Source organism: Pan troglodytes, chromosome 6, assembly GCF_028858775.2.
Source record: "Pan troglodytes isolate AG18354 chromosome 6, NHGRI_mPanTro3-v2.0_pri, whole genome shotgun sequence".
Taxonomy (NCBI): Eukaryota; Metazoa; Chordata; class Mammalia; order Primates; family Hominidae; genus Pan; species Pan troglodytes.
The window spans coordinates 53,787,805-53,805,492 of record NC_072404.2 but is presented as its reverse complement, the minus strand read 5'-3'; the positions used below and the strand labels follow the sequence as shown (position 1 = coordinate 53,805,492).

The 17,688-nt window shown below is 43.8% G+C and overlaps 2 protein-coding genes across 6 annotated transcripts in view; both read left to right on the top strand.

Moving 5' to 3' along the window:
* Positions 1–786: 786 nt before the first annotated feature.
* Positions 787–17,211, top strand: HUS1 (HUS1 checkpoint clamp component). 4 transcript variants are annotated; one of them, XR_002944631.3, is made up of 9 exons: positions 787–1,001; positions 1,653–1,780; positions 1,876–2,052; positions 3,635–3,742; positions 4,790–4,864; positions 11,178–11,277; positions 12,568–12,687; positions 15,057–15,191; positions 15,862–17,211. XR_002944631.3 is itself a non-coding variant. In XM_016945698.4 (8 exons), exons 1-8 carry the CDS (start codon positions 950–952, stop codon positions 15,137–15,139), a joined length of 843 nt encoding a protein of 280 aa, XP_016801187.1. In that variant the 5' UTR covers positions 801–949; the 3' UTR covers positions 15,140–15,332. The 4 variants fall into 4 exon arrangements, 2 of the variants coding, with proteins under 2 accessions (XP_016801187.1, XP_063671413.1); XR_008548979.2 differs by having other exon boundaries at positions 840–1,059; XM_016945698.4 differs by lacking the exon at positions 15,862–17,211 and having other exon boundaries at positions 801–1,001; positions 15,057–15,332.
* PKD1L1 (polycystin 1 like 1, transient receptor potential channel interacting) overlaps positions 15,860–17,688 on the top strand; it is a 193,538-nt gene continuing 191,709 nt past the window's right edge. For both annotated transcript variants that reach the window (XM_016945694.4, XM_016945696.4), the window contains exon 1: positions 15,860–15,929. The gene's annotated coding sequence lies outside the window, so the exon portion shown is untranslated. The remainder of the gene's footprint in view (positions 15,930–17,688) is intronic.

Sequence of the window (17,688 nt, the reverse complement as noted above, 5' to 3'; positions counted from 1 at the left end):
TCACGCCATTGCACTCCAGCCAGGGCGACAGAGCCAGACTCCGTCTCAAAATCATCATCATCATCATCTGCATTATCATTATCTTGATTCTATGTGTCAAGTTAAAGACAAGGTTCTAGTCTATTTGCAAAGGACATTAAAAATAACAATTGTTAACACAGATAATCTTTAGTCTTTGAAAAACCAAATTAGATACAATTGTTGCTTCATTTCCCCCTTTAAAATTTCTTTCCTTTTAAAAAAATCCTAATGACATTATTTATGCTAATAAGAATTTTATCGGATGTAATGAAGTTCGTCTTGAGGCAAACTGCAGAATTATCACTTAACGTCAGTGTTCTTTAAGCTTCCCGTCTTTACCAACTAGCCAGTAATATGTTCAATTTTTTTAGAAGTCATTTGAAACAATTTTCAGAACCTTAATCCACCAAGATGCTTCAATACCAAAGTACCAGTACCGTCATCTGAGGCTGGAGGGTTTAAAGCTGCTCTACCTTAGGTATATTTAAGATAATATTGTTTAACCTTTATAAACGATTAATTTTATTTGGATATTTTAAAATAACACTTGAAATAGGTGTCACAAAATTCTTTCAAAACGTGAATTCTCAGAACCACCTCCCCAAATCTGGGGCTTGAAGCCTCCGCCTCACTAAAAGTAGATCCCACCATTACCCGGCAGCGCGGAGGCATACCCGGAGACTGGGACCCCCACCTCCCCCGGGGCGTGACCTGTGATCCTTGACCCGTGACCCCACCTCCTCTAGGGCGTGACCCCCTAGCCCCACCTCCTCCGGGGCGTGGCCCGGAGACAACCCTGGTAAGATTCGCGTAGCCCGAGCCGGGCGGAACCACTGTTCGCGCCGCCGTGTTTCCGGGCGGGGACACTCAGGGCGCGACGCTTTTCTGTTACCCACAGAGGCCCGCCGCGGCTGCGCCATCCGCGGCCATGAAGTTTCGGGCCAAGATCGTGGACGGGGCCTGTCTGAACCACTTCACACGTGAGCAGGGAGGCCGGAGAGGAGCGAGGGAGGAACGGAAGGAAGCAGTGAGCGCGCGGTGGGGACCGCGCAGGAGGATCAGAACGGGGATGGGCGCCGGAAGGGGCCGCGGGAGGATGGGGCCGGGATGGGGGTGCTGGTGTAGGCCGCGGGAGGGTGGGGCCGGGAGGGCGCGAGGCGGGTCGGAGGGCACTTGTGGGGATGAAGGCGGCTTTCACGGGACGTTTCTGAAACTTGATTCCGATCACGTGGCTTTAAAAAAAAGCGGCCACTGCTCCCATAGACGGCTTTATCAGGCATTGACATTCCTTCAAGGCCCCATTCGTCCCTCCACCCTGACAGTGCCTAACCTTGCATTTAACTGTGTATTGCAGTACCTAGTAGTCAATAAATCCATGTTGAATGAATGAATGACTGGTAGGTGCCTGTTTTCTTATTTGAACACTGATGATGTGTGCTGTACATCTCCCCTAGTTTGTTGGGAGAATTGCGTGACATCAGGGGTATTAAAGTACTTTCCAGTGTGATACCAACGTTAAGTGGTTATTTTTCCACCGAGAAGTTGATGAACAAGAAATTCTGCAAAATAAGTTGGTCTCTAGGATACATTATGTGCATTTTAGTAATTCCTTATTTTAACCCCTGCTTTAGGAATCAGTAACATGATAGCCAAGCTTGCCAAAACCTGCACCCTCCGCATCAGCCCTGATAAGCTTAACTTCATCCTTTGTGACAAGCTGGCTAATGGAGGAGTGAGCATGTGGTGTGAGCTGGAACAGGTGAGCAAAAGCTTCTGAGAGGCCTGCACACTCTGCAGATTGTCACTGGAAAGATCACAAATACCCTCCCTCATCCCTCATTTTTTTTCCCTTAGGAGAACTTCTTCAACGAATTTCAAATGGAGGGTGTCTCTGCAGAAAACAATGAGATTTATTTAGAGCTAACATCGGAAAACTTATCTCGAGCCTTGAAGACTGCCCAGAATGCCAGGGCTTTGAAAATCAAACTGACTAATAAACACTTTCCCTGCCTCACGGTCTCCGTGGAGCTGGTGAGTAGGAGAGTCAGGGTTTCTGACACAGAAGTCTTGGCCTCGAAGGAATAGACATAGTTAGCCTAGCCTTTTTAACAATAAATACTGTTGAAAGCTGTTTGGTTTATTTAAATTTAAAGATCTGGTCCATAACTATATTTTGCATTAGAGTCAGTTCCTCCTCATTTTAAAATTGTGTTGTTATCATATGCATTCAGCTAGAATGCTGCTTTTTCCAAGCGATAAAACTTCCAGCCTCTCTGTTTCTTGTAGTGGTATTGTCACCTTGTCTAGAAATCATGGTTTCTATCCATTTTCACCTTTGACATGTTTTCTCTCCACTCCCATCCTGCCTCATCTGCTGTAATAACCTTTAAATGGCCCCTCGTTCTTCAGTACACGTATGTTTTATATGCTACTGCCAGATGAATTTAGTGCACAGCTGTCCTCCAAACACACAAATACACAAACTCATGCGCATACATACAATCCAGAGTTGCTCTTCCTACTCATAGAATGAGGTTCGTATTTCCTTTTTTTTGAGACGGAGTCTCTCTATCACCCAGGCTGGAGTGCAGTGGCGCGATCTTGGCTCACTGCAACCTCCATCTCCCGGGTTCAAGCGATTCTCATGCCTCAGCCTCCTGAGTAGCTGGAATTACAGGCACCCACCACCACACCCAGCCAATTTTTGTATTTTTTTAGTAGAGTCGGGGTATCACCATATTGGCCAGGCTGGTCTCGAACTCCTGACGTCAAGTGATCCACCTACCTCGGCCTCCCAAAGTGCTGCGATTGTAGGCATGAGCCATGGCGCCCAGCCCAGCTTTTCTTCATAACTCTCAACTCTTTGCAGTCAGGCAGTTCTCAGAGCTATTTAGGGCATTTCATGTCACAGTATAAGTTTGGTATGTTTTTTCTATTGCTTAAGGAAAAGCAAGATAGTAATGTATAATACTTTTTGTCCAAAAGTGCAAGATATTTTGGTCTGTGAGTCTCATAGGAGCCCCTAGAAATAAATATAGTTTGCCTTTTAACTGTTAGAAACTGCAGCACTCTGAGTGTCCTATGCCCAAAGAATGGCCTTCTCTTGGTTGCGTCAACATAGCAGGCTTGCTTCTTTCTGCCTCACGGCTTTACATGTGCTGTTTCCCCAGCCTGAAACCCTGTCCCCTTGTTCTTGTCTTCCCATGGCTGCTGCTTCTCCTGCTTTTGGTGGTATCTGAAATGTCACCTCCTCAGTCTAAGGAAACTCCCCCACACTCACCCTGGTCTCTGTGGAGTGCTTTCTCACGGCTATAATGAGCATTTCATACAATTTCATTTGTTTGCATTTTTATTGATCTGTTTGTTCCACTGGAACACTAAGGACCTTTTTGTCTTATTCACCACACTTCCCAGTTCCTGGAAGTACCCAGAGTCTGTTCCATAAATATTGGCACCATCAATATTGGTCGAATGGCTTTTGAGTGAATAAATTGACAGCATTCCACTTAGATTTGGTATTTCAACTTTTTTGTCCCGGGTCTTTGGGTTTGTTTTGTTGTTGCTTAATATTAACAACATAAAAATATTTTTAAATTAATTCTTTTCTTGGCAGTTATCTATGTCAAGCAGTAGCCGCATTGTGACCCATGACATCCCCATAAAGGTGATTCCTAGGAAATTGTGGAAGGACTTACAAGAACCGGTGGTCCCAGATCCTGATGTAGGTGATGCCTGCAGTCCTGCTGTACACCCCACATTAAATGGCATGACTTGAATTCTCTAGTTTTAGTTGTAGTCTTGCAGTATATTTTATTTTTAAAGGATACTTAACGAAAACATTAGATTATTTGCCTTTTGTTATTTACATAAAGCATCTTAAAAATGTTGCATATGATAGAAATGTCACGCCATCCTATATGTAGAAAATGTCTTGCTCAGTAACATCACTTAAAACACAACTGAAATGATACTTTTGGAGGACAATTAGTATTTATTAGTATTCTTGGCCTTAGACACCAATTTGGGTTTCACAGGACTTGATCTTTTCCTCAGCCGGTCAGGAGCGATATCTGGATGTGCACGAAAGCCAAGAAGAGAAGAATTTCATGGCTTAGGGCTAACATGGGGTAACAGTCATGCTGATGGTTAATCCTAGAGCTCCTGAAAGTAAAGATGATGCCAAAGGGCCCATTTCCTCTTGCTCACAATTTGTTTAAGAAGAAAGTACAGAAATATGCTGGGTAAAATAATTACTTGACTTTTACTAGATGGCACCTACACTGATTTTGAAAAAGCCTGTGTTTTATAGAGCACTCTTGGTAACAGTCTCAGATGTGATGCAGTGACTGTCTGCCGTGTTTTTGCACAGAGCATGGAAAAGGCCCCTGAATCATAGGTGTAAATGTCCCTTAGAGGAGGGCCTCCTGCTGATTGCCTGAGTTATATTCCCCCTGGACCAATATAGGGGCATCTCAGCTGAAGTGCCCTATTCCTTCTTGAGCCAAAAGAATGCCCACGGGGACATGGTTGCTGAGGTAACCAGAGGCAGGCATTCCATTCTTTAATTTTGCTTGAGCATCCTTGAGTTAGTGAAATAGAATTGGTTTTCTTTTTATATTTTTAAAAGAACTTTATTCAGAAAATTGTAAAATAGTATCCCACAGTTTTTGAGCATGCATGTGTTCTAGAGTTAGTTATGGGGCCCTTGTCATTACTAGAGTATATTAATATTTTTAATACTTGTGCTTTTTTCTCATTGGTTTTGTAGGTTAGTATTTATTTACCAGTCTTGAAGACTATGAAGAGTGTTGTGGAAAAAATGAAAAACATCAGCAATCACCTTGTAAGTCACAACTTCTTTAGAAAAGAACTCTGAAGTATTTGGTGGGACGGCGTGGGTTCTCCAGCTCACCCTGCAGCAGTCCATGCAGGTGGGCACCTCCTAACTGAGTTCCCACTTATGAGGACCTGGCCTGGTGCTGAGAACCTGCAGATTGCTAGTTGGATTTAGAAACCTTTCCCAATACTTTTCAACTCTAATTCTTTGAGGAAAGCTTTTATATTTGCCTTTAATCTGCCTGTTGTTCCTCTTATATTTTGGATGAAACATTGTATCTTTCTTTTTTTTTGAGACAGAGTCTCACTCTGTCGCCCAGGCTGGAGTGCAGTGGCGCCATCTCACCTCACTGTAAGCTCCGCCTCCCGGGTTCATGCCATTCTCCCACCTCAGCCTCCCGAGTAGCTGGGACTACAGGCGCCTGCCACCATGCCTGGCTAATTTTTTGTTTTTGTATTTTTAGTACAGATGGGGTTTCACCGTGTTAGCCAGGATGGTCTCAATCTCCTGACCTCGTGGTCCGCCCGCCTAGGCCTCCCAAAGTACTGGGATTACAGGCGTGAGCCACCGCGCCCGGCTGGAACATTGTATCTTTTATCTGCTAACGTGCCCGTATTTTTCTGTGAGTCACTGATATGACTGACAGTGAGTTTGGAGTTTCCTGTCTGCGTGCCAAGTGTCTTTCAGTGAGCCAGGGACAAAGATACGCCACACCATAGCAGCCTTTATTCCAAGCACACCTCACACCAAGCTAGGGGGCACTTTTATATTTCTGTTTATTTTCTGTTTATTTTGTGAAAGTCTCCTATGGCCACATGGCTCGAAATGTTACAGTGTGTGACAGTGGTGGGAAATGTGTAGGTTATCCTCATTCATACCTGGGGTTATTGTGAATTCTTCCTTCACTCACTGCCCCTCCCTCCGCCCCCTGCTCCCTCCTATCCTGCTCCAAAAAACACCCTTGGTTATGTCCCTGAATCTTCTAAAAACCACTGTCCACCTGATGAAGCATAAACTTTTGATCTTCACAGTGTACCAGGCCACCTTTATAGCCACATCTCTGTTGTATTGCCACACCCTCCCTGCAGAATGAGGCTGGGTTCTGGTATTCCCCCACAATGCCTCTTCTTTTTTGTTCAGTTTCTTTGCCATTTCGCACATGGCTTCTTCACTCCATCTCCCTGGAAGGCACTTAGCCATTCTCATGCTTCATCACAGACCTTTCCCCACCACCCCTCTGGAAGCTCCTCCTCCATGGAGCTGAGCTGTCCAGTGTACATGGTAAATCACCTGCTAAGATCTCTGAAGGTCTCGTGAACCACCAGCTTCTTGATAAGGGAAACCCCATCTTAATCATCTTTGTGTCCCAACTGCCCAGTGTGGGATTGCCACTCAGTAGGCAGCAATAAGTGTTGCATGGATCTGGAACAACATTTAGCTTCAAGAGGTCTTTGAAATCACAAAAGTATTTTGAAGCCTAGAAAACGTACATTTGACTGTTTTTTTCTAGAGTTCTGCTCACTAAGAGCAATGCTGTCATTGGACCTGTGTAACTCAAAGCTTTTCCTTCTTAACTTAATCTATAAAATCTGTTTTCCATGAAGCAGTGTGCACTGTGCTGACGTTGGTGTCACCTGTGACTGCAGTGATGTTGATCCAGTTGTCAGGCTGGCTTCATCTGGGGATACCCTGGGGACTTCCAGAGAAATTCAGAGAGGCCCAGGAGAGAAAAGACAGGGCCGTTAATTGAAGGATGGCATTTGTTTGTTCTTTCTGTTCAATGAAAATGAGTCAGCAAGGTAGAGAGGTAGAAGGATAGCTTAGAATCATCAGAGGTGTTTTGTTTTCTCTTTTTTGGAGTTAAAAAAACATAGAAATGTTGTGGAGAGGCTACTACAATCTGGAATTACTAAATGGAAAGTTAACAAGTTACTGTAGCAAAGTACACAAGTTACTGTAGCAAAGTACATAATGAGGTCTTTCTGGGTATCCAGAATTCTATATCTGAATATTACAGGCAGTAGAATTAAGGAAAATGGGTAGACTTAACACACTAAAAATGCCCACCTTCCCATTAGAGATGCCCAGTTACTTCCTTTCATTAAATGTGAGGTGTGACTGATGGGGTGGGTTGTATGTGACTCATGCAGGAGCAGAAAAAGAAGCAAGAACTGGAGGGAATTGACATCATGTTCTAAGACATTGCTTCTAAGTTCTACCAAGCGTGTGAATCCCCTGGAATCTGGTTAAAGTGCAGGTTCTGATTTGGGAGGTCTGAGCTGGAGCCTGAGGCTCTGTTTCTGACCAGCTCCTGGGGGATGTCAATGCTGCCTGTCTTCAGACCACATCATGTAGCAGTACTTTGTGATGTGTGCCTGTATTACTCCGTTTTCACACTGCTAAAAAGATATTACCTGAGACCAGGTAATTTATAAACAAAAGAGGTTTAATTGACTCACAGTTCTGTATAGCTGAGGAGGCCTCAGGAAACTTACAGTCATGACAGGAGGCAAAGGGGAAGCAAGGCACGTCTTAACATGGCAGCTGGAGAGAGAAGAACACAGGAAAAACTGCCATTTTTAAAACCATCAGATCTCATGAGAACTCCCTCACTATCAAGAGAACAGCATGGGAAAAGCTGCCCCCATGATCCAGTCACCTACCACCAGGCCCCTTCTCAGCACTTGGGGATTACAATTTGAGATGAGATTTGGGTGGGGGTGCTGAGCCAAAACAAACCACATCATTGCCATACTATATTGTACTTCAAATGTTATCTGAGAAACGGCTCTGCAGGGTCACCTAATGATAGAAACCAGAGTCTATGTTTAGGAGTCATGATATGGAAGAGGGGAGTCATTGGAGCCACACACCTGGGTCCAGCTCCAGGCTGCGCTGTGCAGTGAGTACCCTAGTGCTGGGTACTACCCCAAATGGGGATAACAGTGCAGCTATGACAGGGGCTTCGTCAGTTTTTTAAAATTTAGAGATAATTTTTACTAGGTGCCCAGTATAGTCAGCATTCCATAAACAATAGTTGACTATTTTAAGGAAATCATTGAAAGATCTTACCCTGATACTTAAGAAATCAAGTGTGTTGTTGTGTATAATATCCCAAATAACTGAATCTTAAAATAGACATGAGTGACCAGTGTTCAGAGAATTAGTTGTTTGTTAGTTTCTTCAGTAAGTATTGACTTAAGGCCACCATGTGCTAGGCACCAGGTGTTAATGGTTAGGAGGGAGTTGGAATCTAATGTTCTGTTACTGAGATTCTTAGGAATTTGAAGAAAACACAAGAGAACATTTAAGCCTGAAGTGCATCTAGGCCCATTATAAGTTGCATTTTTTAATAAGTATTTATTTATTTATATCTAAAACCATTGCTTTTCAAAACAATGGGAATTTACAGATCTTGGGTGTGTGGTTGTTTGGAACAAATGAGCTAAGGTCATGTATTAGCCTTAGCCCCACTAAGCAGTCTAGCATATTCACAAAGATTGTTTTATATATTTTATTTCAGTCAGCTATTGTTCCAGATTGTAGGAAAGCGGGTTAGGAAATATAACAATATATTTTTTTGGATTAATGAAAGAAAAGGGTTGAAAATGAGTATTTCTCATTCAAAGTAGATTATACAACAGGTAAGTTTGGGGCACTATTTTTCTATTAATGTGAAAAGCTCAGAAATAAGAGCTCACCCAAATTAGAAAAACTTTGTTTCTGGAATGAAAACTATTCAGAGTTCACCAATTTTAAGGAATAAGAACAAGGAACACTAAATTGTATTCAGTAAACATGGACACTGATACAGAGCCGTGCAGACAGAGTGCCTTCTCTGTTTTCTTTCTGTGACACTGTGAGGATGGAATGGCCCTAAATAAGACCAGTTGCTAGGTGGCACTTTTGTAGTACTAGATGGCAAAATGCTATCCAGCAGACTACACACTGGCTTTCCAGAGACCTCCTAGGCTTTAACATTGGGCAGATATCAACATCAAAAAGAGAAATAACAGGCACTGGTTCTTTTAGGAGGAAATTTCATTGTAGGTGCGGGAGTGGACCAGGATAGGTTAGCAAAACCTCAAACCATACTGTGGCATATGCTTCATTTCTAAGTTCCATCCAGTTAAAAGAACTGATTGGTTGTTGGGGTGGGTAGAGGAGCTTCAAAGGAAAGGAGTCCCTTGTGACCTGTGGAGACAGTCCCCGGGCAGCAAGAGCAGGAGTAGAAGAGGGGTGCCCGATGGTATGTGAGGGGGTGGCAGAAGTCTGGTAGCCTGGGCGTGTGGAGTTTGGCTCAGCCATCCTCAGTCCTGGTAACCCAACAGCAGCCCCAGACCCTTCTGGATTTGGACATTTCATTTTCCAACATGTGAATTTATTTTCTAAATAAATGGCTATGTTCTCATGAGATTCTGAAGGCCTTATAGTCATATTAAATGTGTATTTATGACAAATGGTTGATTTATATTTTATAAAAATAAGACACTGATTTCCACATTCTTCTCATTTTCCCCCTTCCTGTTTTGTAATGGTTATATTATGTCTACATCATCAGAGCATAAAATTTTATTACTACACGTTATTCTGTCCTCTTCATTCCTGTTGTTTAGTTTTGGTTCTAAAGGTCAAAATAAGGCTCACACTGTTTATGCTGTAACTTCTCCAATGATTTTTTTGGTTATCAAAAGCCTATTCTCTAGCATATCACTCAAGAAGGACTCACAGGAATAGGATTTCATTGGTTATCATGTGTTTATAATGTCAGTTTGGCTCACTGCACTGCATTGTCTGCTGGTGTATATTATTGCTATCAAAAAGAATGACTCCATTCTGATTTTGTTTCACAGCTTGGATTTATTCATTTGAAAGTGGGGACTAAATACCCTGGGGATTTTTCCCATTTTTCTTTCAATCCAATTGTCTTGACTATCCGGGGTCAGTTTTCCCAGGTGTGTTGTGTGTCCTTTCAATATGTGGGCCGAACTCTTCATTCACTTCAGGAAAGTTTTGAGCTGTAGTTGATAGCATTTCTTTTCCAGTGCTTTGTTTTTCTTCTGGGACTCAGAGGGCTTGGATCTTCTCCACCGTCTTTATTATTTTTTGTCAGATCCTTTTAACTCTTTGTTTCTGTTTGGTAAATTTTATCTTTCTCCTTTCCATCCCAGTTTCTCTTACTATTCTCTCTGTGGTGCCTATTTGCTCTAGTCTTCCTTCTAAACTAGTTTCTGTTTCTGAAATTTTTCCTTATGTTTCTAATTACTTCCTGTGCTGTCAGCTGTGTTTTATGTGGGTGCTCTCTGGTCATCTCATGTCTGAGCTTCCCTAATTCTGATTTATGTTGTTGTGTCATAGCGTCTATTATTGTTCATTTCTCTTTTTTTTTTTTTTTTTTTTTTTTGAGACAGAGTCTCGCTCTTTCACCCAGGCTGGAGTGCAGTGGCGCAATCTCGGCTCACTGCAAGCTCCGCCTCCCGGGTTCATGCCATTCTCCTGCCTCAGCCTCCCGAGTAGCTGGGACTACAGGCGCCTGCCACCACACCCGGCTAATTTTTTGTATTTTTAGTAGAGACGGGGTTTCGCCATGTTAGCCAGGATGGTCTTGATCTCCTGACCTCGTGATCCGCCCGCCTCGGCCTCCCAAAGTGCTGGGATTACAAGCGTGAGCCACCGCGCCCGGCTGGTTTTTCTGGTTCTTTTAGGAGGAAGTTTCATTGTAGGAGTGAAAGTGGACCAAAATAGTTTTCTAATTTAATGACTCTAGAATTCTCTGTTCTTTGTAACCACAAAATATTAAAACATGCATCCTCACCACGTCCCCAGGACTTTGTGAGATCTGTCCCTCTTTTTCCTTCATTTAAAGTTTCATTCCCTTTTTTTTTGCCCAAGGTGCCCATTCTGCTCAGGTGAGGCTCTTACTTCCCGTGGTTCCTTCTCAGTGCAGGACTCTCTCCTGCTGTGAGGGAGTTCTCATCAGCTCCACCCAGCCCTCCCTAGAGCCCTGCCCTTGTGCTGCTGTAGTCTCCTGGCAAGTCCTCTCGGAGTTCCACCTGTTTTCACATCTTCACTGAGTTCTTCATTCCGGGAGGCAGGCAGGGGGACTTCCCCTTTGAGATTTTTGGGAGATTTCTGAGTTCTTGGCTCTTGGGCCTTATCTTCTCACTTTCCCTGATAGCACGGGGGTCTCAGTGTGCTCTGAGGTGTTCTGAGGTTTTGTAGGGTACTTTGTCATCTGGTTGTGTGAAAGCTGTTGCCCATGGAGTTTTTTTCCTTTTGTCTTCCTTTTCTAAGACTATGTAAAATACTCAATTTGCAGGTTATTGAAGCAAACCTAGATGGAGAATTGAATTTGAAAATAGAAACTGAATTAGTATGTGTTACAACTCATTTTAAAGATCTTGGAAATCCTCCATTAGGTAAGTTTTCTAGTGGGTTATATTTTGCTTTGGATAAGTTAATTGTTTCAGATAACCTACCTGTTGAGGTCTCTTCATGTAAAAAGGTTGAAATTCAGTTGACTTTGTTTCATGCTTGGGTGAAGAACAAAGGAATTGAGACTGGACTACGTACCCCTGTGGTGTAGTGGGGCAGTTAGCCACCAGGGGGAGAAGCTGTGCCACCAAGTAGCTGACAGATCTGTGCAGGGTCTCCATCCTCTGTAGAATTCGGATCAAGTTACATAACCTCCAAGATCCCTTCCAGCTATTCAACTCCTGTCCTACTCCTAAAGATTTCTATTTCTCACCTGGCATGGATTCAGAAAGGTAGATACATTTGTTCTTATAGTCTCCTCCTTCAGTTACTTCCATATGTATGAAATTAGTGTAGCAGATGCAAAACTGTTTCACTTGATCACATTTCTCATCTCATACAAGGTAATAAGGGACGATAGAGTCAGTTCAGCGAGTGGGGAGAGAGGGGACGGTTGGACAGTTTGGTGAGTTATAAGCCAAGAGGGGGTTAGAATCATGGCTGGAAAGTGGCAGCTGCACAGTAGCAGGGGCTGCCTGAGCAGGAAAGCAGGTAAAGGACCAGGGGAGAAACACCTGGGGATGATGAGAAAATCATTTTATGATACATAAGTGTGCCAGAACCAATAAAATCGGCCCTAGTCACATTTAAGTTACTACAAGTCTGCTTGAATATAAACACAGATTTTAGCATAGAGTTGGAAGGAATTTTTACTTTCTAGTTAAGAGCATCCTGTTCCAGCAGAGTGAAATCCATACGGTTATGCCTTTGATAATATTGTGTAAAGCGATTCATTCTGATGTCACTCATTTTGTTTCTTTTAATAAACATAAGGTGGGACTTATCTTTGGTACTTTCTCAGAGGTAGAAAGGATGTTTTCTTTCTTTTTTTTAATTCCACTTCAGAATGACAGGCCTTGTATTAATGTATATAGTTTCACTCTTAAAATACATAGTGAGTACAAATAAATACAATTTTCTTTGACCTAAAGAGGGAGATTGAGTTATATTTCAAGTCCCCTGTAAATAAAGATGCCTTGGAAATTATCATAGTATTTTAAATAGTTAGGACCTAATGCTTAATGAATGACAACATTTACAAGTTGCAGTATTTCTTCAGGATGCTAAAATCAGTGCTAAAGTGAATCATTTATTTAAGTAAAACGCATTGACTATCTCCAGGTTTCCTTTTACGTGGGAAGATGTTGTATTTAAATGCATTCCTATCATTTTAGCCTCTGAAAGCACCCATGAAGACAGAAACGTGGAACACATGGCTGAAGTGCACATAGATATTAGGAAGCTCCTACAGTTTCTTGCTGGACAACAAGTAAATCCCACAAAGGCCTTATGCAGTGAGTGTGCTTCTGTGTTTTGTTTTTCATATTCTTTCATATTCTAAATACTGCAGTCAACTCTAGTCTAACAGATTGCATATAGTCTCATAAATCCAAAAAAAAAAAAAAAAAGCTCAATTATGTGGACTTTAGCTTCCTAGAACAGTGGGGTTTTTTTAATTTTCCTAGATTCAGAAGTACCTAAGGTGGCAGCAGAGAAACAACCCCTGGGCACTCTGTTAGGGCCTGAAACCTGCAGCCACACTGGTTGGTAGGTGGGTTGTGTGCTGCCTCAGTTGGCCAGCACACCTGGAGATGCCATCGGGAGAATGGGTGCAGATCATCCCACCTTCTCCCTGGTCATCTAATTTGACCTGCTCAGAGTGCCAGACACGGTTTGGCTTGGATTTAAGTTTTCCCTTGTGATGCCTTGTTTCCTTTCTTTGGCTATGCTGGCCTGCATTCGCTGCCCCATATCTGTCCCTTGGCTGCTGGTTGTTAACAGTTGCCTCTTGATTCTGGCTGGGCCCCATCTCGTGAGGTCACACACCTGCTCCAGCACTCTTCATCTACTGACCACACATGAGATAGGCATTACCTGCCAAGAGCTTTTCAAGGCATTTTTGTCACCTTACTACTGAAATCACAGCAACCTAAAAGCGACTGCATCCTGGATTTGAAGTTCCACGTTTTGTAGAATAGCTCCCAGGCTGAGCTGAGAGGGAGGTTGAGCCAACACTGCACCTCATCCCCTTCGGATCTGCAGTGTGCTGTAGAGAAGGAACAGAAGATTCTAGGTGGCAATGTCAAGGACCAGCCCTTTTGAATGAGAGACATGAAGAGAATCAGAAGAGACCATGGGAGGGGCAATGGGTGTTTGGGAATTGGGGAAGGTGTCACACAGTTGGAGTGATGGGCACAGAAGGAGATATCGCCAGAGAAGCAGCTCTGAGGGTAGAGATGGAGAAGCTAGACTAGGCCGGATCATGGGGAGTTTTGGGGTGAGGTACCTGTGCTGCATTTTAAGGAACTTTGACATGGACGATGTCATATTTCTAGGGCTGAGCATAGTGGGAGCTGCGTGGCAGTGCAGGGTCCTTAAAGGTGTTTCTGAGAACCTTGATGTGCATGGAGATCGCCTGAAGGTCATGTAAAGGGACTCCTTATTCATAGTTTGGGCTGGGCCTCATGGCTGCACTTCTCCCAAGCTCCTGTACAATGCCCAGACCCTTGGTCCTGACAAGCACAGTGTGAATGGTGAGAGAGTGAAATACCCCTCCTGTCTGCAGAGTGTGGAAACACAGGGTGTGGGGGGCCCCTGAGCTGCACAACATCAGTCTTTGAACTTGGTATTTTGGGGACCTTCTGAATCCAAGGCTGATGAGGAACACAGAAGAGTTCTTATCAAAGGTGGTTGACTAAGCCAAGTGTCTTCCCAACATTCACTTTGGTGTCCCCACGTGTAGCAGAGAAAGGAGGACCAGCAAATTGTGATGTAGCAAAAATTTTTTTTAAAACACCGTGGGTTGAACTTCTCATACCTTCTTAACTTCCCAAAGCCCCTTTTCTGTCTCTGTTAGTCTCCTTCAGGTGTCGGCTCAGTTGTCCCCTCCTCTAGCTAGGTCCTGCCACCCTCAGTCTCTGCCTCTCCTGTGCCCTTGCACCACCTCTCCTAAAGAATGTTTGTCTTCCTGCTTGTCCTTTCTGGTCCTTTCCCCAACCTCCCATCTCCTGGGATTGGCCTCTCTGCAGCCTGCTCACACATGGTTTCTTGTCACTCACTCATATCTGCTGGAGAGCTTTCCTCAGCTGCTGTGCTGCAGCTCCCCGAGCTCTCAGTGGTTGTCACACTGTGTGCTCCTGCCCACCCTCATGTGCTCTGTACTTCCCTGCTTGGTTGCATGCCTGATGCCTTGGATTTTAGCCATCACCCATGGCCGTCACGGGATTGGTAGGACCGTTGAGATGCAGGGATCCATCCCATGTAGCAGTGTGTGACACAGCCTGCCCCAGGTGTTGGGGGATCCTGGCTCTTGGCTCTTCTCAGCACAGTTCCTCCACTCACTGGTGAGGAGCTGCTCTTCCCTGCAGAAGGATGCTCATGTGGGTGAATGTGGTTTGCCAGGAAGCCAGCCTGCTGGGTGTTTTGCCAAGGGCTTGGGCCGCTTCACTCTTCCTCTCCTCGCACAGGGAGCCGCCAGTGCTGGGGCCGTGATGCAGCCTCAGCTGTGGCAGTGAGAGTGAGAGACTGTGGTCTCTGCAGCTGCCTCAGGGAAGACAGATGCCTAAAACAGGAGGTGCAGGCTGGGAAGGCTGTTCTGAAAAAGTAGAGATCAAAATGTGTGTGCTGCACTAGGTCTCTAAAATCATGGCTTTTCTCTTCCCAGATATTGTGAATAACAAGATGGTGCATTTTGATCTGCTTCATGAAGACGTCTCCCTTCAGTATTTCATCCCTGCCCTGTCCTAGCACCCTGTCGCTGGAGTTGGCATGCAGAGACTTTGTCAGGATGGAAGAGGCCGTAGGTGTTGTGTTCTGATCACTGGTCTGTGTGCTCACAGCACCGCACATCGACACACTGTACTTATTTGTCCCTCTCTAACATTTTAACTAAAAGTTGATTTAACAACACACAGTTGGATAAACATATCACTTCATGTTGCTCATGTCTGTTTTGCTTTGTTTTTAAGACACTGAAAAGAAAAGCTAGAATTTATTTATTCAGACTTTAAAGAACAATTTCTCATTGATGTTGTGAAAATCGTCATGTATTTAGACTTGGTGTAGTAGCCAGAATTCGTAAAGCTGTTGCCTGGGAGCTTGGTACTTTCCCTCCAGGCAGAGGCTCTAGCTCAGCACGGCCTGTAGCGCAGTCAGTCTTGCATTTCAGTGTGTTCACCCTGCTTGCTCCTGCCCCTTGGAGCCCAGTGACAGAAAGAACAGCCTCTGTCACCCCGCCGCCACTGCCTTGGTTACTCAGAGCACTGTGGGGTGTCACAGCTGCAGCATTTGGAGTCTCTCTCTTGCTGAGGACTCAAGCCCACCTGAGTCCACTCCCCTCTCGATGCCTAGAGAGCTGGCCCAGCCAACACAGCTCTTAGCTGGGAGCTCCTTCTGCCATTCCAACTAGTTTCTTCCTGGGGCCAGTTTTGGGTTTAGGTTGTAATTCCTTATATTTCTTTCTTCCACAGTGCATCGGATCTGTCGTTCTGGAAAGAAGACCCTTCTATTTAGAGTAGAAACAAACGAAACTTCTAAGGTATCATCTGTGTTAAGTGATGAGACCATATTTCTTTGATGTTTCTGAACATCAAAGCTGATTCAGTACTGGTAGATGTGCTCATTCTCCCTGAAACATACCCATCATATTTCCTATTATAATTACATCTCATTGTGCTGTGGAGGTGGACATGATAAACATTATCTTTTGTTTTCTTGTTTTGTTTTGTTTGAGACAGGGTCTCATTCTGTCACCCAGACTGGAGTGCAGTGCCACAATCATGGCTCACCGCCTTGACCTCCTTGGCTCAAGGCATCCTCCCACCTCAGCTTCCTGACTAGCTGGGACTACTGGTGTGCACCACCACACCCAGCTAATTTTCAATTTTTCATAGAGACAGGGTCTCACTGTGTTGTCCAGGCTGGTCTTGAACTCCTGGGCTCAAGCCACCCGCCCACCTGGGCCTCCCAAAGTGCTGGTATTACAGGCATCAGCCATCACACCCATCCATAAACATTATATTAATGTCACATTACAAAACTGAGACCTAAGTTGCTTAGGATAAAATGAAATTGGAAGCCTAGCTAACATGAAAATTTATATTTTGGCTTTTTCATGTTTTTTGATAAAACCAGTGTATTTGAATGATTCTTTTGATGTTTAATAATGGTTTTTTGTTTGTTTTTTGGTTGTTTTTTTTGAGACGGAGTCTCACTCTGTCGCCAGTCTGGAGTGCTAGTGGCGCGATCTTGGCTTACTGCAGCCTCCACCTCCCAAGTTCAAGTGATTCTCCTGCCTCAGCCTCCCGAGTAGCTGGGACTACAGGCGCATGCCACCACGCCCGGCTAATTTTTGTATTTTTAGTAGAGACGGAGTTTCACTGTGTTGGCCAGGATGGTCTCGATCTCGACCTCGTGATCACCCACCTTGGCCTCTCAAAGTGCTGGGATTACAGGTGTGAGCCACCACGCCTGGCCTATGTTTAATAATGTTGAAATAGGATGGAATATTTTGTTAAATTAACATTTTAAAATTAGAAGACACCGTTTTAATTTTTAAACCCTTCCTCCTCTCATTGTAATGAAATTAATTCCAGCTGCAGTGAGAAAACTTAAAAATCATGATACAAAATGAAACAATATCTGAAAGTAGTTTTATAAAACTGAAATTGCTGTTAAAGAGAATGTGTTAGTGACTTAACCATTTGCTCTATGTGATGTTTATTATCAAATACATATAATTTTGAAGATTTTAATGAATGGCTTAAGATTTTATCCTTGTGTAGAATGTGGCTAAAGAAACCTTAGTTGAGATTCAAGAAGTTGGTGTCTGTTTCTGATTCTTATCACAACTTGCTACTTAGTGTCTACCAAGTCCTCCACCTCTTTGCTCCTCAAAGAGCTGTGAAAAATGATGGCAGGAGCCGGTACAAAACCACAGACTTAGAGAAGGGCACAGTGCTGCTTTATTGAATGATCTACCAAGGTAAAATTTTGCCGGGTCAAGAAATAGCAATTTAATCCATTTAAAGGAATGAATATAATTTGAAACATTAACTTATTTCAAGACTAACATCTCAAAGTGTTGAGACCTTTTTTAAAAGAGCTTTCTGGATTTTGAGCATACTTTCACTGGCTGTGATTTATAAGAATTTGTGGTTTGTGGAGTACTGTCCTAAATGCCAGGGTAAAATAAGGCAGTCCCATGCCTTGCCTGCCCTGGGCTCAGGGCCTCACATCCTTTTGGTAGGCACATCTTTTCTCTTCTCCCTTGTTCTGCTCTCCCCCAGCATATACCT